The 18,828-nt window shown below is 26.0% G+C and overlaps 4 protein-coding genes across 10 annotated transcripts; 2 read left to right on the top strand and 2 right to left on the bottom strand.

The window, feature by feature from the left end:
• Positions 1-4,674: 4,674 nt before the first annotated feature.
• Positions 4,675-5,715, top strand: LOC118448004 (vesicle transport protein SFT2C). The gene is made up of 3 exons (XM_035880669.2): positions 4,675-4,878; positions 5,005-5,156; positions 5,240-5,715. Exons 1-3 carry the CDS (start codon positions 4,687-4,689, stop codon positions 5,508-5,510), a joined length of 615 nt encoding a protein of 204 aa, XP_035736562.1. The 5' UTR covers positions 4,675-4,686; the 3' UTR covers positions 5,511-5,715.
• A 206-nt stretch (positions 5,716-5,921) lies between these two features.
• LOC118447983 (uncharacterized) lies at positions 5,922-7,418 on the bottom strand. Its single transcript, XM_035880620.2, has 5 exons — positions 7,172-7,418; positions 7,042-7,092; positions 6,854-6,964; positions 6,583-6,799; positions 5,922-6,509 (listed from the first exon to the last, which is right to left on the bottom strand). Exons 1-5 carry the CDS (start codon positions 7,279-7,281, stop codon positions 5,922-5,924), a joined length of 1,077 nt encoding a protein of 358 aa, XP_035736513.1. The 5' UTR covers positions 7,282-7,418.
• Positions 7,419-7,630: 212 nt separating this feature from the next.
• Positions 7,631-12,711, top strand: Bmcp (uncoupling protein Bmcp mitochondrial). Of its 7 annotated transcripts, none has more exons than XM_035880623.2 (8): positions 7,631-7,757; positions 9,257-9,359; positions 9,462-9,609; positions 9,780-10,059; positions 10,175-10,293; positions 11,757-11,817; positions 11,900-11,989; positions 12,074-12,711. In XM_035880623.2, the coding sequence occupies exons 2-8, from the start codon at positions 9,287-9,289 to the stop codon at positions 12,188-12,190; spliced, it is 888 nt and encodes a 295-aa protein (XP_035736516.1). In that variant the 5' UTR covers positions 7,631-7,757; positions 9,257-9,286; the 3' UTR covers positions 12,191-12,711. The 7 variants fall into 7 exon arrangements, with proteins under 7 accessions (XP_035736516.1, XP_085518791.1, XP_085518792.1 ...); XM_085662665.1 differs by having other exon boundaries at positions 7,632-7,650; XM_085662666.1 differs by lacking the exon at positions 7,631-7,757 and adding an exon at positions 8,023-8,041.
• Positions 12,712-13,255: 544 nt separating this feature from the next.
• Positions 13,256-17,926, bottom strand: LOC118447972 (protein FAN). The gene is made up of 16 exons (XM_035880587.2): positions 17,715-17,926; positions 17,238-17,471; positions 16,952-17,150; positions 16,654-16,839; positions 16,501-16,572; positions 16,219-16,427; positions 15,996-16,158; positions 15,770-15,924; positions 15,351-15,529; positions 15,077-15,208; positions 14,799-15,002; positions 14,375-14,651; positions 14,050-14,280; positions 13,867-13,955; positions 13,521-13,772; positions 13,256-13,429 (listed from the first exon to the last, which is right to left on the bottom strand). The coding sequence occupies exons 1-16, from the start codon at positions 17,726-17,728 to the stop codon at positions 13,332-13,334; spliced, it is 2,694 nt and encodes an 897-aa protein (XP_035736480.2). The 5' UTR covers positions 17,729-17,926; the 3' UTR covers positions 13,256-13,331.
• Between the last annotated feature and the right edge of the window lie 902 nt (positions 17,927-18,828).

Genomic DNA, 18,828 nt, shown 5'->3' on the forward strand with positions numbered 1-18,828 from the left:
CTCGTATTGTCGTGATCGCGTTTAATCGATTAAAATAATAGTAAATAGAAAAATAAAACAATATTACGAGACTGAAATGCATTCGTGCTTGTCACATGCCATACATATATATACATATATATATATATATATATATATATATATATATATATATATATAGCACGCATACACACATATATATATATACATATACGTATGTATATATGTAATAAAAATATATACGTACGTACATATATGTCGTGTATCGATTCTCTATACTTTACAGATAATCGATACATAAATCGTTAGTGTTACAAATCTTAAGCTTCGTTCCTGCAAGATTTACACAACGTAATTTTGAAATTCGTCCAATTCATCTAATTCGTTTGCCTAACGACGATGATTCGACGATGGAAATATTAAAAAAGACGTAATCGAAGGGCTCTCAATTTCTACGAGAAATAAAAAATATATAAATAAATAAATAAATAACTAAAAAAAATAAATAAATAAATAAAAGAAAATAAATAAAATACGATTCGAGATATCTCTCGTGCGTGTAAATGATCATTCATCATACGCTTCGCGAAATACAAATCGTTGGTATGAAGAGAAAAGAAAAAAGGATCATGAGTCGCTTTTTTTATTTCGACTCTCTCTCTCTCTCTTTTTCTCTCTCTCTCTCTCTCTCTCTCTCTCTCTCTTTCTCTCTATCTATCTATCTATCTGTCTATCTATCTTTATCCCTATCTCTCTCTATCTCTCTTTCTCTAGAAAATTTATTTTTTAAGTATACTCTGGTGAGATTGTAAAAGAATGAGAGAAAAAAAGAAAGGAGATATAGATACTTATATATGTACGTGAAAAATTTATAACAGAAAAAGAGACAGAGAGAGAGAGATAGGGAGAGAGAGAGAGAGAGAGAGAGAGAGAGAGAGAGAGAGAGATGGATAAAGATAACGAATGATACAGACCAACGTTTTATTCGAAACTTTTATTATCGATTTAAAGGTGAAAATAATTCTACTGAATAAGTTAATCGGATGATTCTTTTTCAGTCTTGCAATAAAACGATTTAACAAAATTTTTAATCGTATTTATCGGTGTACAGCCAAACACATCAATGTGCGGAATTTTATGAATAAGAGATGAGAGAAAACAAAAAAAAAAAAAAGAGAAATGAAAAAAAAAGAAAAAAGTGACAAGTCAATATGGATCGTAGTATGATACTTGGATATAAATAATTTTACGAGTGACACTCGACGATCGTTATTGACTCACAAATCTGTCTTTATTCGTAATACACATTTCATTGACGAATTTTTTTTTTTACGTCCAACTATTTTCATTTTTAAATGTTTACGATCGATATTGAAATATTGTTCGAAAAAAGGAAAAAGAAATAAAAAGAAATGCCGACGACGATAAACGCGAGTATAAAAGAATCGAATCAATTTAAAATTAGAAAGAAAAAAGAGAGAGAGAGAGAGAAAAAAAAAAGAAAAACAATTATAATTCCTTTCTTTTCCCTCATTATGATTGGTCAGATACCACGCAATCTTAAACACTATCGTAAATGATTTTCTTCTAATTAAAAGATATTCACGTGTTCTGCAAATTTAAATAAAAATGCTCTTCGTTTAGACGATACCACCGCTTAAAAAGAAAATACGAGAATCCCTAAGTTCTCTCGCGCTTTCCGATAACACATATATATATAAAAATATATATATATATATATTTGTTAATTCGTTAAAATACATAGTTAAAGGAAGCAACAGTATCATCAACAGGGCAACTTAGAATGAATGAAGTGTTCTCGTTAGTTGTGTTCTCAAATGCGGATTAGCATTAATTGTTGTCAGTTGATATCATTAGAAAGACGATTTATTCGACTATCGATTTCAGTGATAATCATCTTCATTCTCTGTCCCTCTCTCTCTCTCTCTCTCTCTCTTTCTCTCTTCCTCTCTTTCTCTTCCTCTCTCTCTTCCTCACTCTTTCTCTCTCTCTCTCTCTCTTTCTCTCTCTATCTCCAACCCTTTGTGTCTTTCTCGCTCCATTTGTCGATTAGAAAAAAGATGTAAAAAATATAGTTACATATATAAAATAATTATCGATGAGAACTGATTACTGTAATGTAAATGATAAAACTATATTCTTCCTTTACATTTTTTTCATCTTTTCTATCGAATTACCTGTCTTCTTTATCGGAGATTTTTAGAAAAGAAAAAAGGAAAAAAAAGAAATAAAAAAGAAAAACAGAAAAAGAAAGAGAGAGAGAGAGGGAGAGAGAGAAAGGGAAACAAATGGGAGACGTTGAAATTTCTTCAATTCTTTTTTCGATTGCTCTTACAATTCCTCTCCGTTCTAATTATATATTTCATTTCGCTTATCTTTCGACGAAAATGATAATCATATCCACGTCGTGATAAAGTTTATTATAATATGATATACTGCATAATAAGAGAATTCGTTTCTTCTTTCTATATTCTTCGCATACATTCCATATATTAAAAATATTAACAAACACACACACACACACACACACAGACACGCACATACACGTAAGAAACACAATAAGACATCCACAATATACAGAGATAGAATGAGTGATATAGAATAAGAAAGATTGTAACGGGAAAAATATATAAAAGAAGAAACACATAATTTACGTAAACATTTTTGCATAAACACATAAACACACGAACTATAGTTTCCTTCTTCGTAGTGCACACTTTTTGATTATCGGCGTTATCTCGCGCGCATATTGTATATTATATACATAAACTTAATTATTATTATTATTATTATTATTATTATTATTATTATTATTATTATTATTATTATTATTATTATTATTATCATTATTATTATTCGCGTATTAATCTCCAGTAAGATGTAAGCTCCTTAACGTTTTATCTTACGAGAAATAGATGACGTTAATAGGGCTTGCATTTATCTTTACGCGTATATTTGTAATAAGAACAGATTGAGCACAGGTGCTAATAATATAAAAATTGTATCTGTGCTGCCATTAGCGTTAATAATGAGAGAAAGAGAGAGAGAGAGAGAGAGAAAGAGAGAAAGAGTGATTGAATGAGTGAGAGAGTGAATGAGTGTTTAAGAATATATGTGTGAGATTTAAAAAAAGAAAGAGAGAGATAGAGAGAGAGAAAGAGAGAAAAAAGAAAAAAGCGTAAAAAGGTCGAAAAGCCAAAGTATATAGTTAAAACAAAGTCCCCTTACATTTACAGGCACTCATACGATCGCGGAAACACACACGTATATATATATATACATACAAATACACACATGCGCATAAATACACATATACACACACACACACATATATATATATATACGCAATTGATACTTTCATGTCATACTTAATACATAACACACATATTACACATACGCGCACGCAGCATAATTTACGTACCCGAGATGTAATCGTATAAAAAAGCCTTTTAATCCCAAGCAAAAAGAATTCGTTTCGCGGTACAAGCATGATTTTAGGAACCTTCATGTCGAATAATTATTAATTAGCATTCTCATTCCATATATCGTGTAATCGAGATATCGAGCGGTCGCGAGCTGTACGTATTTAGCGGTAAAAGAAAAACAAAAACAAAAACAAAAACAAAAAAAAAAAAGAAGAAAAAGAAAAACAGTAAATTAAAAGCAGAAATATAAGAGGACAAAATGGACCTACAAATAATATGGTTCGTTTAGCGTGTACTAATGTGTATCCGAATGTGATCGATTTGTTAATTAAGATTATCATGTTTCCTTTATGTTGTGCTTTTTAATGTTATCATTATCGTCATCGTAAGTTATTGCTAACATCATTGTCATTATATTTATTATTATTATTATTATTATTATTATTATCATTATTGATTATATTATTGATTATATTATTGATTATTATTATTATTATTATTATTATTATTATTATTATTATTATTATTATTATTATTATTATTATTATTATTATTATTATTATTATTATTATTATTATTATTATTATTATTATTATTATTATTATTATTATTATTATTATTATATTATAATTAATAATTATTATTATTACATTATAATTAATCATTAACATCGTTATTGTCTTCGATCATGACATTTAAATAATTTCTTGTTTCTAGTCGAAATCTTCTAGTCTCGTTATAATTCCATCGACACATGCGATCCCAAAGCGATAAAAACACGCGTTGCAGGAACAATACGATCTTGCGATATATATATAGAGAGAGAGAAAGAGAGAGAGAGAAAGAGAGAGAGAGAAATAGATAGAGAGAGAGAGAGAGAGAGAGAGAAAAAAAGAAAGAGAGAGAGAGAGAGAGAGAGAGAGAAAGAGCGATGCATTACCCGTACAACAAATACAGTATACAATCCGTAAATATGAGGTAAATGTTGATTTGTTTAAATAAATGTAAGTTTGAAAATCCATCGTGAGTTTTTATTCACGGCGTATAATTTCCGATTGATTCTTGATGTAATTTTCGAAATTTATATCATCGAATTTATTTTATCCTGATATTTTCTTCCAAAATCCTACGAAATATTAATCAATTAAAATATAATATCATATAATTTCTTGTTTGAAGAATAATATGTGATCAATAAGTTATGGAATAATGTATCGAATTTTTTACGCATGCGCGCGGTTAAGATCGATAATATATCAAAATGGCCGACCTCAACAAAGAATTGAACGAATATCTTCTCGGTAACAAAAATGAGAAACAATTTAAAATATCTGTACCCTCCGTAACGTTACCAAAGCCGAACATTGGAAAATGGTTTGGAAGAAATGCAGATGAAACGAAAGAAGAAACGGGATGGATTCAAGGAACACAAAGGGAATGTTGTCCTAGTATGGTGTGTTTCTTCGTTATAACCTTAAAATTTGGATTGACATATCTTAATCGTATTATAGTTTATATGTCGAAACTACATGGTATTTTACTATTATTTATGTGATTTTTTTTTCTTTTTTTCTCTTAGACAAGAATGCAAAGGCTGATGACTTTTGCCTTTTGTCTTTTTATGGGATTATTGTGCTTTAGTTTATCGGGCATGTATATTCCTTTTCTTCTTACTAAAGCAAGAAAATTTGCTTTATTATATAGTGTAGGAAGTTCATTCTTTTTATTAAGGTAAGCGTATTAATCATTATTAATTAATTATTGTTTTATGAAGTCTTGTATAACATTATGAAATAATTTATTATCATTTGCAGTTTCTGCTTTTTGTGGGGTCCAATAAATTATATAAAATCTCTTTTCACAGCTGAAAGAAGTTGTTTTACTATATCTTATTTTGCAACATTAATAGGCACATTGTATTTCGCGCTCTATTTACAATCGACACCATTGACAATACTTTGTGCTGGTTTACAGTTAGTTGGTATGTTAACATTTGGTTTATTACGTCTTCCAGGTGGACTTACAGTCCTAACGTTTTTTACCAGAAATTTGAAATCATCTGTAAATTCTTCTTTACCTGTATGATATTATTATATTTTAGATATCAAGAACTACTTATTTATAATATAAAGAAATTTTTCTCTACAATGTCTGTGTCTATAGTTTTCAAAGACTGTACTATATTGTTATATCTTTTTTAATCCCTTATATGCATATCATTACATACCAGTGCACATTCTTGTTCATATATTTATTCGTATATAGGGATTATTCGTATATGTTCTAGAAAAGTAACATTGCAAAATTTTTATTATTTCAATAATTTTTTTATATTTAATATGATCATTATTGTACAACAAATAATAATGTATAAATCATAAATATATACATATATGTATGTATATATATATATATTGATCATATAAATATTTCATATACATTTATTTTAATATACAATTAGATAACAAAATTATTATAATTATTATAATCAGTTATTTATTTATGTAGATTATATCTTTTATTTTTAGGAACTTTAGTAGCTTTCATTCTATTACTATTTCCTCGTAATTGTTTTACTTTCAAGGGTAAATATATAATATCATTAGATTTCTTCTTGTCAGGGTTATTTTCAACATTATTTGTATCATTTCTTTTCTTTTTTATTACATTATTAGATTTATCATCATTTTCTAAGGAAAGATTAAAATACCTTGTAGTTTCTAAACTTGATATATCTTTATCATTATCATTAAGACTGACATTGGCTATGGAAATAAATTCAATATTTTCCTCTTGAATGTTATCAGTATTACAGATTGCATTTGATGGAATAAATATTCTTTCTTTGCGCGATGATCTAAACTTATATACATTTTCATCTAGGATAAATACTTTGTTAACCTCAAAAGTATTTTCTTTAGGTACATTATCATTTACTTCATTGACATCGGATATTGTACAATCTAAAATTTCATCAGGAGGGAATATTTGTAAAGACTGTCTTGATGCAGGATAATTTTTAGATATTTGTAATACATTATTGTACAATGTATAAAAATGATGATCTAAAGATAATGCCACTTTCTGTAATTAAAAATACATTGGATTAAGATAAAATAAATTTGTTTTTGTTTATAAACAAATATAAAAATCATACCTTCAAAGCAAATGCAGAACATTTAAATCCAATATTCTCTAATGTAAGAATTTTAAAAGAAGGTACAAGAAGAAATGGTACTTTTTTCATCTGTGCCATCATAATAATATGCTTTATTAAAAATGGTGGTTCTACGTCAGCATCCAATAGAACACAACATGCTATGTTTCTTTCTAATGAACGTGTAACAGTATTAATACCAAGTACCACTGAATTTCTAAAAGAGAGGCATAAATTATTTAAAATAATTTTTTCTTTTATAAAAACTTACAATATATCTTTGTTAGGCAATAATTTCTTAATTTCTGGCTTTTCGTTTACTTCATTTTCTATATGTTTCTTTTTCACTCTTGATGACGATCTCCTTAATGCAGGAAATAAACTATAAAATATTAATATAATTAATTTATTTATAAAGCTATCGCACACACACACACACACATTAATTTATCAACTCACTCTATCAATATAGAATGTAGTTTAACATTATCCTCCCCATTTAACACAGGCCTGTTAATAAAAAATAATACATTGTTAATTCTTATAAGATTAAAAATATATAATATTAAAAAGTAAAAGAGAAATATACCAATAATTGTCATGTGGTTGAGCTAGGATATTACGCAATCCTTTCATAGGCCCTTTTTTGGCTGACAAACTTAGCCTTTGTTGTTGTTTCGTTAATACTGGCGTATCCATGATTAAACTGTATCGTCGAAATCAAAACAACAATATACATATGATCATTTGTAAAACCATAGGTTAAAAATAAATAAAGATGTACAATGTTTTTGATCAGATACATTTAGAGGTCCATCTGGTGTTAGCTTGAGAAAACAAAGAATAGAATAATATCAAAACATATACTCAATCTGTTTAAGATTGTTCATTATCTTTCGTTCAAAGGTTATGCGACTGCAGCGACATGTATGGACAAAATATGAACTATGGAAACAAGCGAGAGCAGTGTTCCCCCACCATACCGTCTATCGTATCAATGGATTCAATTTATGTTGTTTATTCTCATCTCACGGATATATAATAATTGTTTTTTCGTATGAGTTAAAAGTAAGAAGTGTTTAGTAAACCGTGAACTCACACTTTTCAATATCTCATAAGTATATCTCTTTTTCTGACGCATTTGTTTCACGATAAATGCGTAGAAAATAATAAATGTAAGAATTAATATATAAATTTGCGATAAAAAAGAAGAATTCGTCGAATATTTTCTTAAAAATAATTAATAAATAATTATATATTATGTTATTTTAATACAAATTAAAACACGAATTCATTTTCAAATTATTTATGAGATAGTACTCTTAGTTTTTTTTTTTTTACGTGGTTGCCTCTATAGAAGTAATTCACTCTATACGACTTTGATTATTATTATTGACGATAATAATAATAATAATAATATAATATATTATTTAATACGTTTTATAATATGACTATAATAGTAAGGATAATTAATTTCGATTAATCGTGAGTAAGAAAATAGTGTGGAAAATAAGTACATAACTATCATAAGATAATAAAACAAAGAGAAATGATAGTGGACAAGAACAAAAGAAACGTTTCGTACTTATCGTCATATATTATTGTTTGTATTGGACGTATCTTTCAATGGACGATCATTTATCCAAACCATCAGATAAAATCATTACATTTGTTCTTCATTTTGTTATAAATTATCGTCATCATATGTGTCATATAATGTAAATATATTCTTCCGTTTATTCTTATTACTATTTTTATTACTATATTATTATATTGTATATTATTATTATAGTAATATTACTAGTAATAATAATAATAATAATAATAATAATACAAAGGAAACCATAAGAAAATATCGCTTAGAGAAAAATTTCGTATAGATGATGTGAAAATGAACTTGTATTTTGATCTTTATTAAAAATAATATATATGTATATATATTTTGAAAAAAAATTCAGATCGAATGATTTACCGTAATATCGAGCATTGTGAAATGCATTTCTTTTGAACTTAGAAATATTTATTTTCAATTTACGCACACAATCAAACAGGCAATCGTTATTTCATGGACATAAAACCTACGCCATTTATGCGTGTGTATGAAAATCAGTAATTAGAGAGGTTATGAGCTTCATTTCTTTTGCCGCAATTTTTTGAGTGGCGCCACAGTATTCAATTTTTTCTTCGTGAATAATGTCAAAAATATCATTTACGTCAATAATATGAAACGAACAATAATATTTCACATTAATTTTGTAATCATTATCGGCAAATAAGTTTTTCATTCTATACGTTTCGTCAGATGTTTTTGTTCATTTCTGATGAGATACTTCGTATCTTGTTTATTTTGTAAAATCTATGAACACGACGTCTAATGACATTTTTAGTTTCTGGTTGACGAATGAGAGGCTCTCGTGATTGTATACGAGGGAGAATATTTTAAATTAATCTTTTTAAATATATTGACATTGTTTTATAGTGTAAAATAATTTCATTATTATTGCATCAATATTCAAAAAGAATATATATTGTTATACTTTTGATATACTTCGTAGGTAATTTAATTATTTACGGGATTTTATTTTGTTATATGTAGTTTTTCTAATAATTGTTGTCATAAGGGATTCCCGTTTTTCATATAAATATTTATGAAAAATTTTTAATAAATTTTTAGAATTCATTGCTAACAAAATAACCAAAGGTGATGGGAGAAAGAGAATCTAATGATTGGCGACCTTTTGTTTATGGAGGCCTTGCTTCTATTGTTGCAGAGTTAGGTAAGATTATCATAATAAAAATCATTTTATAAAGATCATGGATTATCATAAGTATATGGAAGAAATATTATACATTATTCCAATGTCTGCTCTTTTTATTAGGTACTTTTCCTTTGGATACAACAAAGACACGTTTGCAAGTGCAAGGTCAAAAATTGGATAGAAAGCATGCACATTTGAAGTATTCTGGTATGACTAATGCTTTATTCCAAATATCCAAAGAAGAAGGATTTAGAGCATTATATTCTGGGTATATTTTTGTTAGAAACATATATTAATACATGATTTTATGATAAATTGATAGAAATAATAACATAGTAATTGCTCATAAACATATTATTATTTAAACTTTGAAAATTATGATATTTATAAAGCCATCTGTTTTTTTTTTTTTTTTTTTTTTTTTTTTAATTTCTACAGGATTAGTTCGGCTATTCTTAGGCAGGCTACATATGGAACTATAAAATTTGGAACTTATTATTCTCTTCAAGAAATAGCTATAAAGAAATGGGGAACAGATGATGCAGTACTTATTAATATTATATGCGCAACATTAGCTGGTGCAATATCAAGTGCAATAGCCAATCCTACAGATGTGATAAAAGTTCGTATGCAAGTTACAGGTATCGATGCAAATCTATCCTTAGTGAGTTGCTTCCAAGACGTGTATCAACATGAAGGTGTTCGTGGTTTATGGAGGGTAACATATATAACTACTAAATTTAAAGTTTATCAAAAATAAAATAACATTAGGAGCTCTATCACGAAATAAATAATTATATTTTTATACAGGTTAATAATTTATTTTCTTACAGGGTGTAGGACCTACTGCTCAAAGAGCTGCTATCATTGCAGCAGTAGAATTACCTATTTATGATTTTAGTAAGGTTAAATTTATGGATTTTCTTGGAGACAGCATTAGTAACCATTTTTTGTAAGTGCTATTTCATATGATAAAAACAGAATTTAATCATACATGTGCATTGGCACAAACTATAATGTTTTGTAAATATATTCTATAATGAATATTGATTAAAATATCAGAATTAATTAAATTACAACCACTTAACATTATTTACAGTACAATATCCAATTTCTCTTTTAATTCTAAAAAATATTTTTATTAAATATAATATGTCATTTATACATGTGTTAAACATATTATATGTTACAAACATTGTATCATATAATGCATGTTGTACAATGTGTATTACACTGATACTACTTGTATCAGCTTAACCCTTATCCGAGCAATTTTTTACTCTTTTTATATCGCAAGATATCAATGATTCGTATTTTGCCATAAATTATAGTTAAACGTATATATTATTTTATATAATTAAAAAAAAATATATTTAAATTTTAATAATTGGCTTTTTAAAATGTTTATGAAAAACATCCCATATAATACATGATGTCATGTGAATACATTCTGTCATCTCAAAGGTTTGCCTTCCTTATTAATTTTTATTTTGATGTGCACTTTGTTTATGCTTTATTTTATATAACATTTTGTCACACATTTTTATATTTTAATGCATTGTTACAAATCAATTGATAATACATTTAATAATAACATGATAATATTTTGTCTCTCAAAACTTTAGGTTTTAGCAATGGATTTAGCATTGTACATGATGGAGTTATATAATGTTTGTATTAATAGAAAAGAGCAATCATTTCCTAAAATATCAACGTTTTATTTCCAGGTCCATACTCATTATCTTGCACACGGGCGCAAGCAGTACATGGATATTGAGATGACCTCAGAGACTTGACACTAAAGTGTTCAACACTCCATGTTCAGTATAAGTTTGTTCACACGTTCCTGCAGATGTTCTGCAACACAAACCTTTTTGGTTAGCAATTTATGCATCCCCTGAGCTTTAGAAAATCCATTTACTAATTGCTAAACAGTGCATAATTAAAAAAATCAATATAATTTCAATGTCAATCATTACAATGGCAGTCGAAAAATTTTTCTATTTTTATTAGTATTTTTTATTTTATTTTTTATCCCAAAATGCATTAATTGATACTAACAATAATTTTGTATGCTTTCCTGTAATAATCATGTGTCACCACAGACATCATATATTTTAATATAAATTCATGCATAATGCCTGGATAAGGGTTCTCTTCTTATAATATAAACATTTACAGAATGTGTAAATATAAATACAAATGATGTAAATTATAGTACAATTCTTCTCTTATAATCACAAATAAGAATTAAGTAGTTTTTGACTTTATAGTTCATTTTGATCTGTTAATTGCAATTTCTATAATTCGATAATTTACCATAAAATTAAAAACTATTTAATAACTGAACCTGCAAACAATCGGTTAGACAAAAATTTCAAACCGATATAAATTATATTAAACTTTATATTTCAGATCTAGTTTTATTGCCAGTATGGGAAGCGCTATTGCTTCTACTCCAATAGATGTTGTACGTGTAAGTAATTATTTAATTATAAGATCAACAATTAAATGTATCTATTGTGAAAAGTTTACTTTCATCTACATTTTAATTGTAGACACGATTGATGAATCAAAGGAGAATCTCAACTTCTTGCGGCAAGTTACCACCTCATATTTATACTGGAAGTATGGATTGTTTTGTTCAAGTACGTAAATTTACTAATGGCATTTATAATCTTTGGTTCTTCTTAAAATAAAACAAATTTATATATTGTGCTTTAAACTTTCAGACCATAAAAAATGAAGGATTTTTTGCATTATATAAAGGGTTTATACCAACATGGTTTAGAATGGGTCCATGGAATATTATATTCTTCATTACTTATGAACAATTAAAACAACTGTAATCATTATTAGCTTATTTCACAAAGCGTCTAAGTATTGATCTTATTAAAAATTAGGTTTGAAAATCTAACAGTATATAAAAACTGAAATAACTGAAATAACTAAAATAATTTTTTTTTCTTTTTTTAAATATCAATTTATGTTTGTTTCCTTTATAGTTAATAGCAATTAATGTACAGATATTCCTTAAATGATGACGCTGTAAAAAGTGTATAACATACTTTTTTAATTAATGAAAGTCAATATAAAAGTTTAAAAACAATGTTCATATAGTTGCACTCGATCTATAATTTACATTTCATTTGCATTTCACGATATAGTAATAAATGATACACGATATTTCTAATATACGTTATAAACGATATATTTTTCTCATTAAAAGTATTTAAAAGAAATGTTTTTAAAGTATATTTCAATAACTGATATAAATGTAAAAAGATAAAAATAATCTAATTAAATTAATATCTAGTCAACTAAAAATGTTTAATCCAAAACTACAAAGTATTATAAAAATTCATATAATCAATAAAGGGAATACTATGTAAAAGTACACGTAGAATATAATTTAAATTTAATATTTATATTTTCTGAGGGATCTATGGTATATTATATATTGTCCAGATAATCTTATTTTATGTATAATATAAAATCATCATTTTAGGATATTAACAAAAGATCTGCACACATGTAACTATTATAAAAAAAAAATATAAATGTTCGCAAATATAATCATTACAAATTTAAATATTTTCTTATAGTTTGAAATATATGAACAAATTTAATATGAATGAAATATGAACAAAGAACAATGACAATTTTCTTTTTTAAACAGCTTATTTAATTTCATCTTTTGATATAAATATATATTACAATGTTCTTAAATTGTAACAAGATAATAGTCCTTATTTAAACATATTCATTCATAACTAAAATATATTATTATTAATAATAAGAATAATAATAATAATAATAATAATAATAATAATAATAATGATAATAAAGTAAAGAATACTTAAAACATGTTTAAAACAAGTTTTTTTTTGTTTATCATTAATAAATATTACATTAAATTAAAATGTAATATTGCAACCTTTTTTTTTATAAATGTTTACTTTGCAATATTTAATAGGCTGATTACTCTCATCATTCCTTTTTGCATTCCCAAACTATAACTTTTCTATCTTTTCCACCTGTTATAACCATGTTATTATCAGTTGTTACTGCTATTGTAAAAAGTGGCCCTAAAATAGTTGAAAAACAATTGTATTATTATGTATATTTAATTATTACTTTTTAAAAGATATACAATATATGATATAAATTACGTAATACCATCATGACAATGGATTTTTGACAAAAAAGCTGCTTCTGGAAATTTCCATAAGCTGATATTTCCAGCACTATCACCTATTAACAATAACATTCCAATCCATTTTAATATGAGTGCTTCATGTTCTAAAATTGTATGATAAATCTGAGTACTTGTATGAATATCAATAATATTCAATGTTAGATCTTCTGCACAAGAAATAATGCTTTTGCATTCAGGATCAAATGTCATTGCATTTACTTTTCCAGTGTGGCCTTTTAATAGAATAAAATGAAAAATAAAAAAAATGTTAGTTCATTTAAAAAAATCATTTTTAATATTTATATTTTAAGTAATATAAAAAATTACCTTTAACAGTGAATTGTAAATTGTAATTGTCCATATTCCATAAAAATAATTCTCCATCTTCTGTGCCAGACATTAATAACATCTCATTGCTATAAATTTTATAATTATAAGTTAATTTCAATTTAATAGTAGAATTCATTATAATTAAATGAAACTTTCAAATTACATATGAAAAAGAATTACCTTGATATATCAATACATGTTATTTTTGAATCATGGTCCAGCTGAGCTATAAAATATTCTGAAGGTTTAATTTTGGGCCCTGAGACGTAGCTTCGCCAAACTTTGGCAGTACAATCCCATGATCCAGAGATAATAATCTGTCGTGTTGGACTCCATGCCAAACAAGAAACTGCATCTTCATGAGCTTGCAATGTATCAATCGTTCTACCGAATTCTATATCATAAAATATTCTGCAAATGGTAAAATCAGCTAAGTCCCATATAATAATTATATTAAGATTAAATGGAAAAATATTTTTTGATATAATATTGGATATCTATTTACAGTGTATTGTCCCATGAGCCGACAACAAGTATATTATGAGATGATGGTGTATAATATGATATACAGGATGAAAGAGGCAATGATGATAAAGAAACACTTCGTGTAAGTTTTTTGTTTTTTATAGAATATAGTTTAAACATGCCATCATGACCTACTGATAATATTTCATCATATATTCCTTTATTAGTTACTGTGATACAGCATACTCCTTCCTTATGTGATTGAAATGTTAGAAATTCGGACAGATGTATTGAATCACTTATGAGAGACTTGTCATCTGAAAAATATATTTCATTTTTATCTATCCTATGTGAAAAAATACAATACTACATATATATATATATATATATATATATATATATATATATATATATATAAATATATATAAAACATTTCAATATTATTAAATTAATAGAAGACTCACTCATGTCTGTCATATGTAAAACAGTTAATGTTGCAGTTTGTAATGTATCTATAATTGGTATTAATCTTTTAGGATGAGGTAGAGTAAAAACTTGTTTTGGAATTTGTCCAAATTCCATAATTTGTACTTCTAATCCATGTCGATCATTAATATCACGAATTGTATCTAAATCCACTGCCCCCTCGTAACACAGGTGAAAAAATACTGTAACAATATGTAAATTTATATACAATGAATTTATAACATCATTTAAGAAAATTAATATTAGATATTATTACAATTATCAGCTTTCTCTGCTTCAATTCCTCTTTGTTTATACCCAAAGATCAAATCTATCCAATGGTGTAAATTTTTAGAAACATAATCACTTTCTAAGGCGTTTCTTAATTTTTTTATAAAATCTGAAGGTCCTGAAATATTATATTTATTATTATAATTAAAAAAGATTACATTAAAAAATATTTTAATACGCACATCTACAATTATAAAATATATATATAATATCAAATCCCTAACAGTTTTGTAGAAAAGTATGTGTAGGAAATATTTTACCTTCTGCCCAAGGTGGCAGCTGCACATCACCAATTTTTGTACCATCATGTCGATAACCAAAATCAATACCATAACTATTTACTAAAAAATCACCACCATTGTTTGTATCATAAAATTCTGGGATCAATTCTTTAAAGTCAGACATGTTCACCAAAACATTTTTCCATACGTCAGCTACACTGTTAGGTATTTTATTTGCAAGAGTGAAACAAAAAATCGATTCTGCATTCTGGTATTAAAAGTATGAGTCTGATATTAAAAGCAAGTACAATGAAATACTATTTTGTTAATACGCAACACTATTAAATTTTGTAGCTTTATCAAAAGACATTACAGCGTGAAATAAAATACAAAACATTTTTTATTATTATTTGTGTATAAAAAAGAAAAAAAAAATATGATTAGATTAATAATAATACCTGTTAAACATTCTATCAGGATGATCGAATCTTCCATTTTGAAGGCAAAGCATATATTGAGGATACTTTCTCACTAAGTAAAATAATACAAAACCTGGTGCACTATAATGAGATCCGTACAGAAATTTTGGTTCTAACATTTCTAAGTAACGTTCCTATATAAGAAAAAACAAAAATTATTTATAATCATAAAATCTACATTAATAATTTTTTAATGATGTTTTACCTTTAATCTTTCTAATCTAGTAGGTTCAAGAGCACCAATAGGTTTAGAAAGATCTCTATATATATCAGGATTGTCCAAATCCAATGTTGCAGATGTGTAATCTTTTATTATCCAAGGTATTACAGGATACTGAGTCAAATCATGAAAAGTTCTGTCTGCCAAACTAAAAACATAATTATTATTTAATTTAAAATCATTATTACAATATCTTGAATATTTTTACCTGTTAATATACAAAAGGTAATCATAATTTGATAAAGAACCATTTTGCCATCTCATTGTCATTTGATTCTGAGGAACAGTTTCTAATGATACAGCAGATTGATCTAATAACTTTTTGTGAAGTTCATCTCTATCACTTTGATTGTTTAAAGAAAGAAACAAATATTCAGTTTTACAATCAGTTTGCTTTTGCCATTTTATTTCAAGACCCTATTTGCAATAAGAATTATTATTAAATAAATAAATAATTTCAAACGTTAGCATTGATAATTCAAATACTTACCACTTGTCTCAAAAGAAATCTTCTTTGTATAATATTACTTATATCTTTTAATTGTATTTTTAAAACGGGATGCTGAAAAAAAATAAAAAAAAAAACAGAGTTCGATTAACAATAGATTATGTTATAATATAAATACAATTAAATATTATTAACCTGATCCATATTGTTATAAGGTTGAAAATATAATCTGGATGTAGTTAATAATACCCTGCCTGGATTAATTACAAGTGGTAATACTTTATTTGCTTGAATTTCTAACACAACCGTTTCGTATAAATCTTCTAGCCAAGATGTATCAAAAGATACACGCGATTGTCTGGAGTGAACTATAGTCATTATCTTTAAAAAAAAAAAAAAAAGGAATAAATAAATTGATAAATATTTATTACTTAATAAAAAATTCTATGTAGAAAAAAACAAAAGATATATATATGTACATATATATATATACCATTGCATTTTGTTCAGCTGTTGGCAAAGTAGCAGCACGAAGTAATTGCAATATTTGAGGAAGACAATTTTCTATCTTTGCATAATTAAAAGAAAATTGAAAAGTCGAGTTTTTATGAATAAATTTGTATGGTGCGAGAACATTTTTTTCTAACATTTCCACATACTGTTTACATTGAATATTCAATATGTTATTGCATCTGAAAAATTATTATACATCACCATTCAATAACAATTAATGATATTACATTGAACCTACCTAAATAATAATATAAAATTATGCCTACCCTTCTATATTATCTTCTGAATTATATTGTTCAACCTTTATAGTCTCTTTAAGCTGTATTTTGATCAATGGTTGAATGAAATCTTTATTTACAAAAACTAATGATTTTGAACAAAGTTTCAATCTTCCGTCTATCCATTCTGTTTGTTCTGGAAACAACGGTTCTATCGCTCTCATCTGAACACTATAATCTTCAAAAAATATTTCTCCTGGCTCCAACAGGAGCATCGTAAATCTATTTAAAAAACAAAAAAAAAAAAAAGAAAAAAAAATATAGAGAGAGAAAGAGAGAAAAAAGAAAACAATGATTTGTTTTGCATATTCTACAGACTGATTTTATATCATAAAAGTAAATTAACTTATGTTATTTATAAATTTTCGATAAAACAATATTACACTTAATCTTATTAATAACTGTTTACTTATTATTTACAAAACTTATATAAAATGAATATCATTAGGAAATGAAATAACTCACTTTTCTTTTTCCATTATTATATATTTATAGGTATAAAATGATTTCCCATATACATATCACAATCGTTATTTCACCTTTTATTTATGTACTTATATGAACTACGTATATTCATTTCGGACAAACATTTTATATTATACAAAAGACGCAGTTTTATATTTTAAACAAATAACAATTGCATCGGAATGGTTATGAATCACGAAAATGTTTAGTGGTTTTTTTTTTTTTAACCAATGATATCTCATAGTTAAGATTATGTATTGTAACCTATTATTGCAATAGTCAAAGGGACTTTTATTTTTCTGTTAATGCTGTTACTTCATTTTTTTATTATAATTGAAATGGCATATTCGTAATCGAATTTATAAATTGACAAATTTTATTAAAATCCAATGAGTTTGTAATTATTCTAAAACAATATTTTTCATAATATTTTCATATTATGCATCGTTATCGACAGAACAAAATTAATTACCGACCGAGTATCTATACCGCGGTTTATAAAAACAATATGTCGACGCGATCGTCAGTTGTTCGATAGACGTCTCGAAAGTAAGTTTACTACGCAGCAGAGCTACAAATCTCATAGGTTTTAATCATTTTAATTATTATTATTATTATTATTACTATTATTATTATTATAGTATATTAATCTTAATTTTAAAAACGGAAAAAAATCTACAAGAAATAAAAAGAACTATTTATATTATCTAATAGAAATATGCGTTATTATGAGAGTTATCTTTGTCTCATAATTTTTCATCCAATAAATTTCTATCTTTCTACGCTTTTAATTCAATTATTTAATGATATTTATTTATGCAATAAATACATCTCTTATGTATTAATATATAAGATTATTTTATATTATATTATTATTAGTTTTAATAAAAATTACGTCATAAGTTTCGAAAGATTCTTGAAAAGAAAAAGAAAATTTCGTGCGCTCGTAAGCCGATAATTTTTATACGTATATTTCATTGTAAATTTAAAATATTCAGGTAATTTCACGATATTCTACGATATTATACGATGTTATATTTATTTGGGAATATCAAGAGAGCAAAAAAAAAACATTTCTTTGAATAAAATTAGGTACGTTTGTACTTGTATAATT

This window comes from Vespa mandarinia, chromosome 19, assembly GCF_050613455.1.
Source record: "Vespa mandarinia isolate Hongniang chromosome 19, ASM5061345v1, whole genome shotgun sequence".
In the NCBI taxonomy this organism is placed as follows: domain Eukaryota; kingdom Metazoa; phylum Arthropoda; class Insecta; order Hymenoptera; family Vespidae; genus Vespa; species Vespa mandarinia.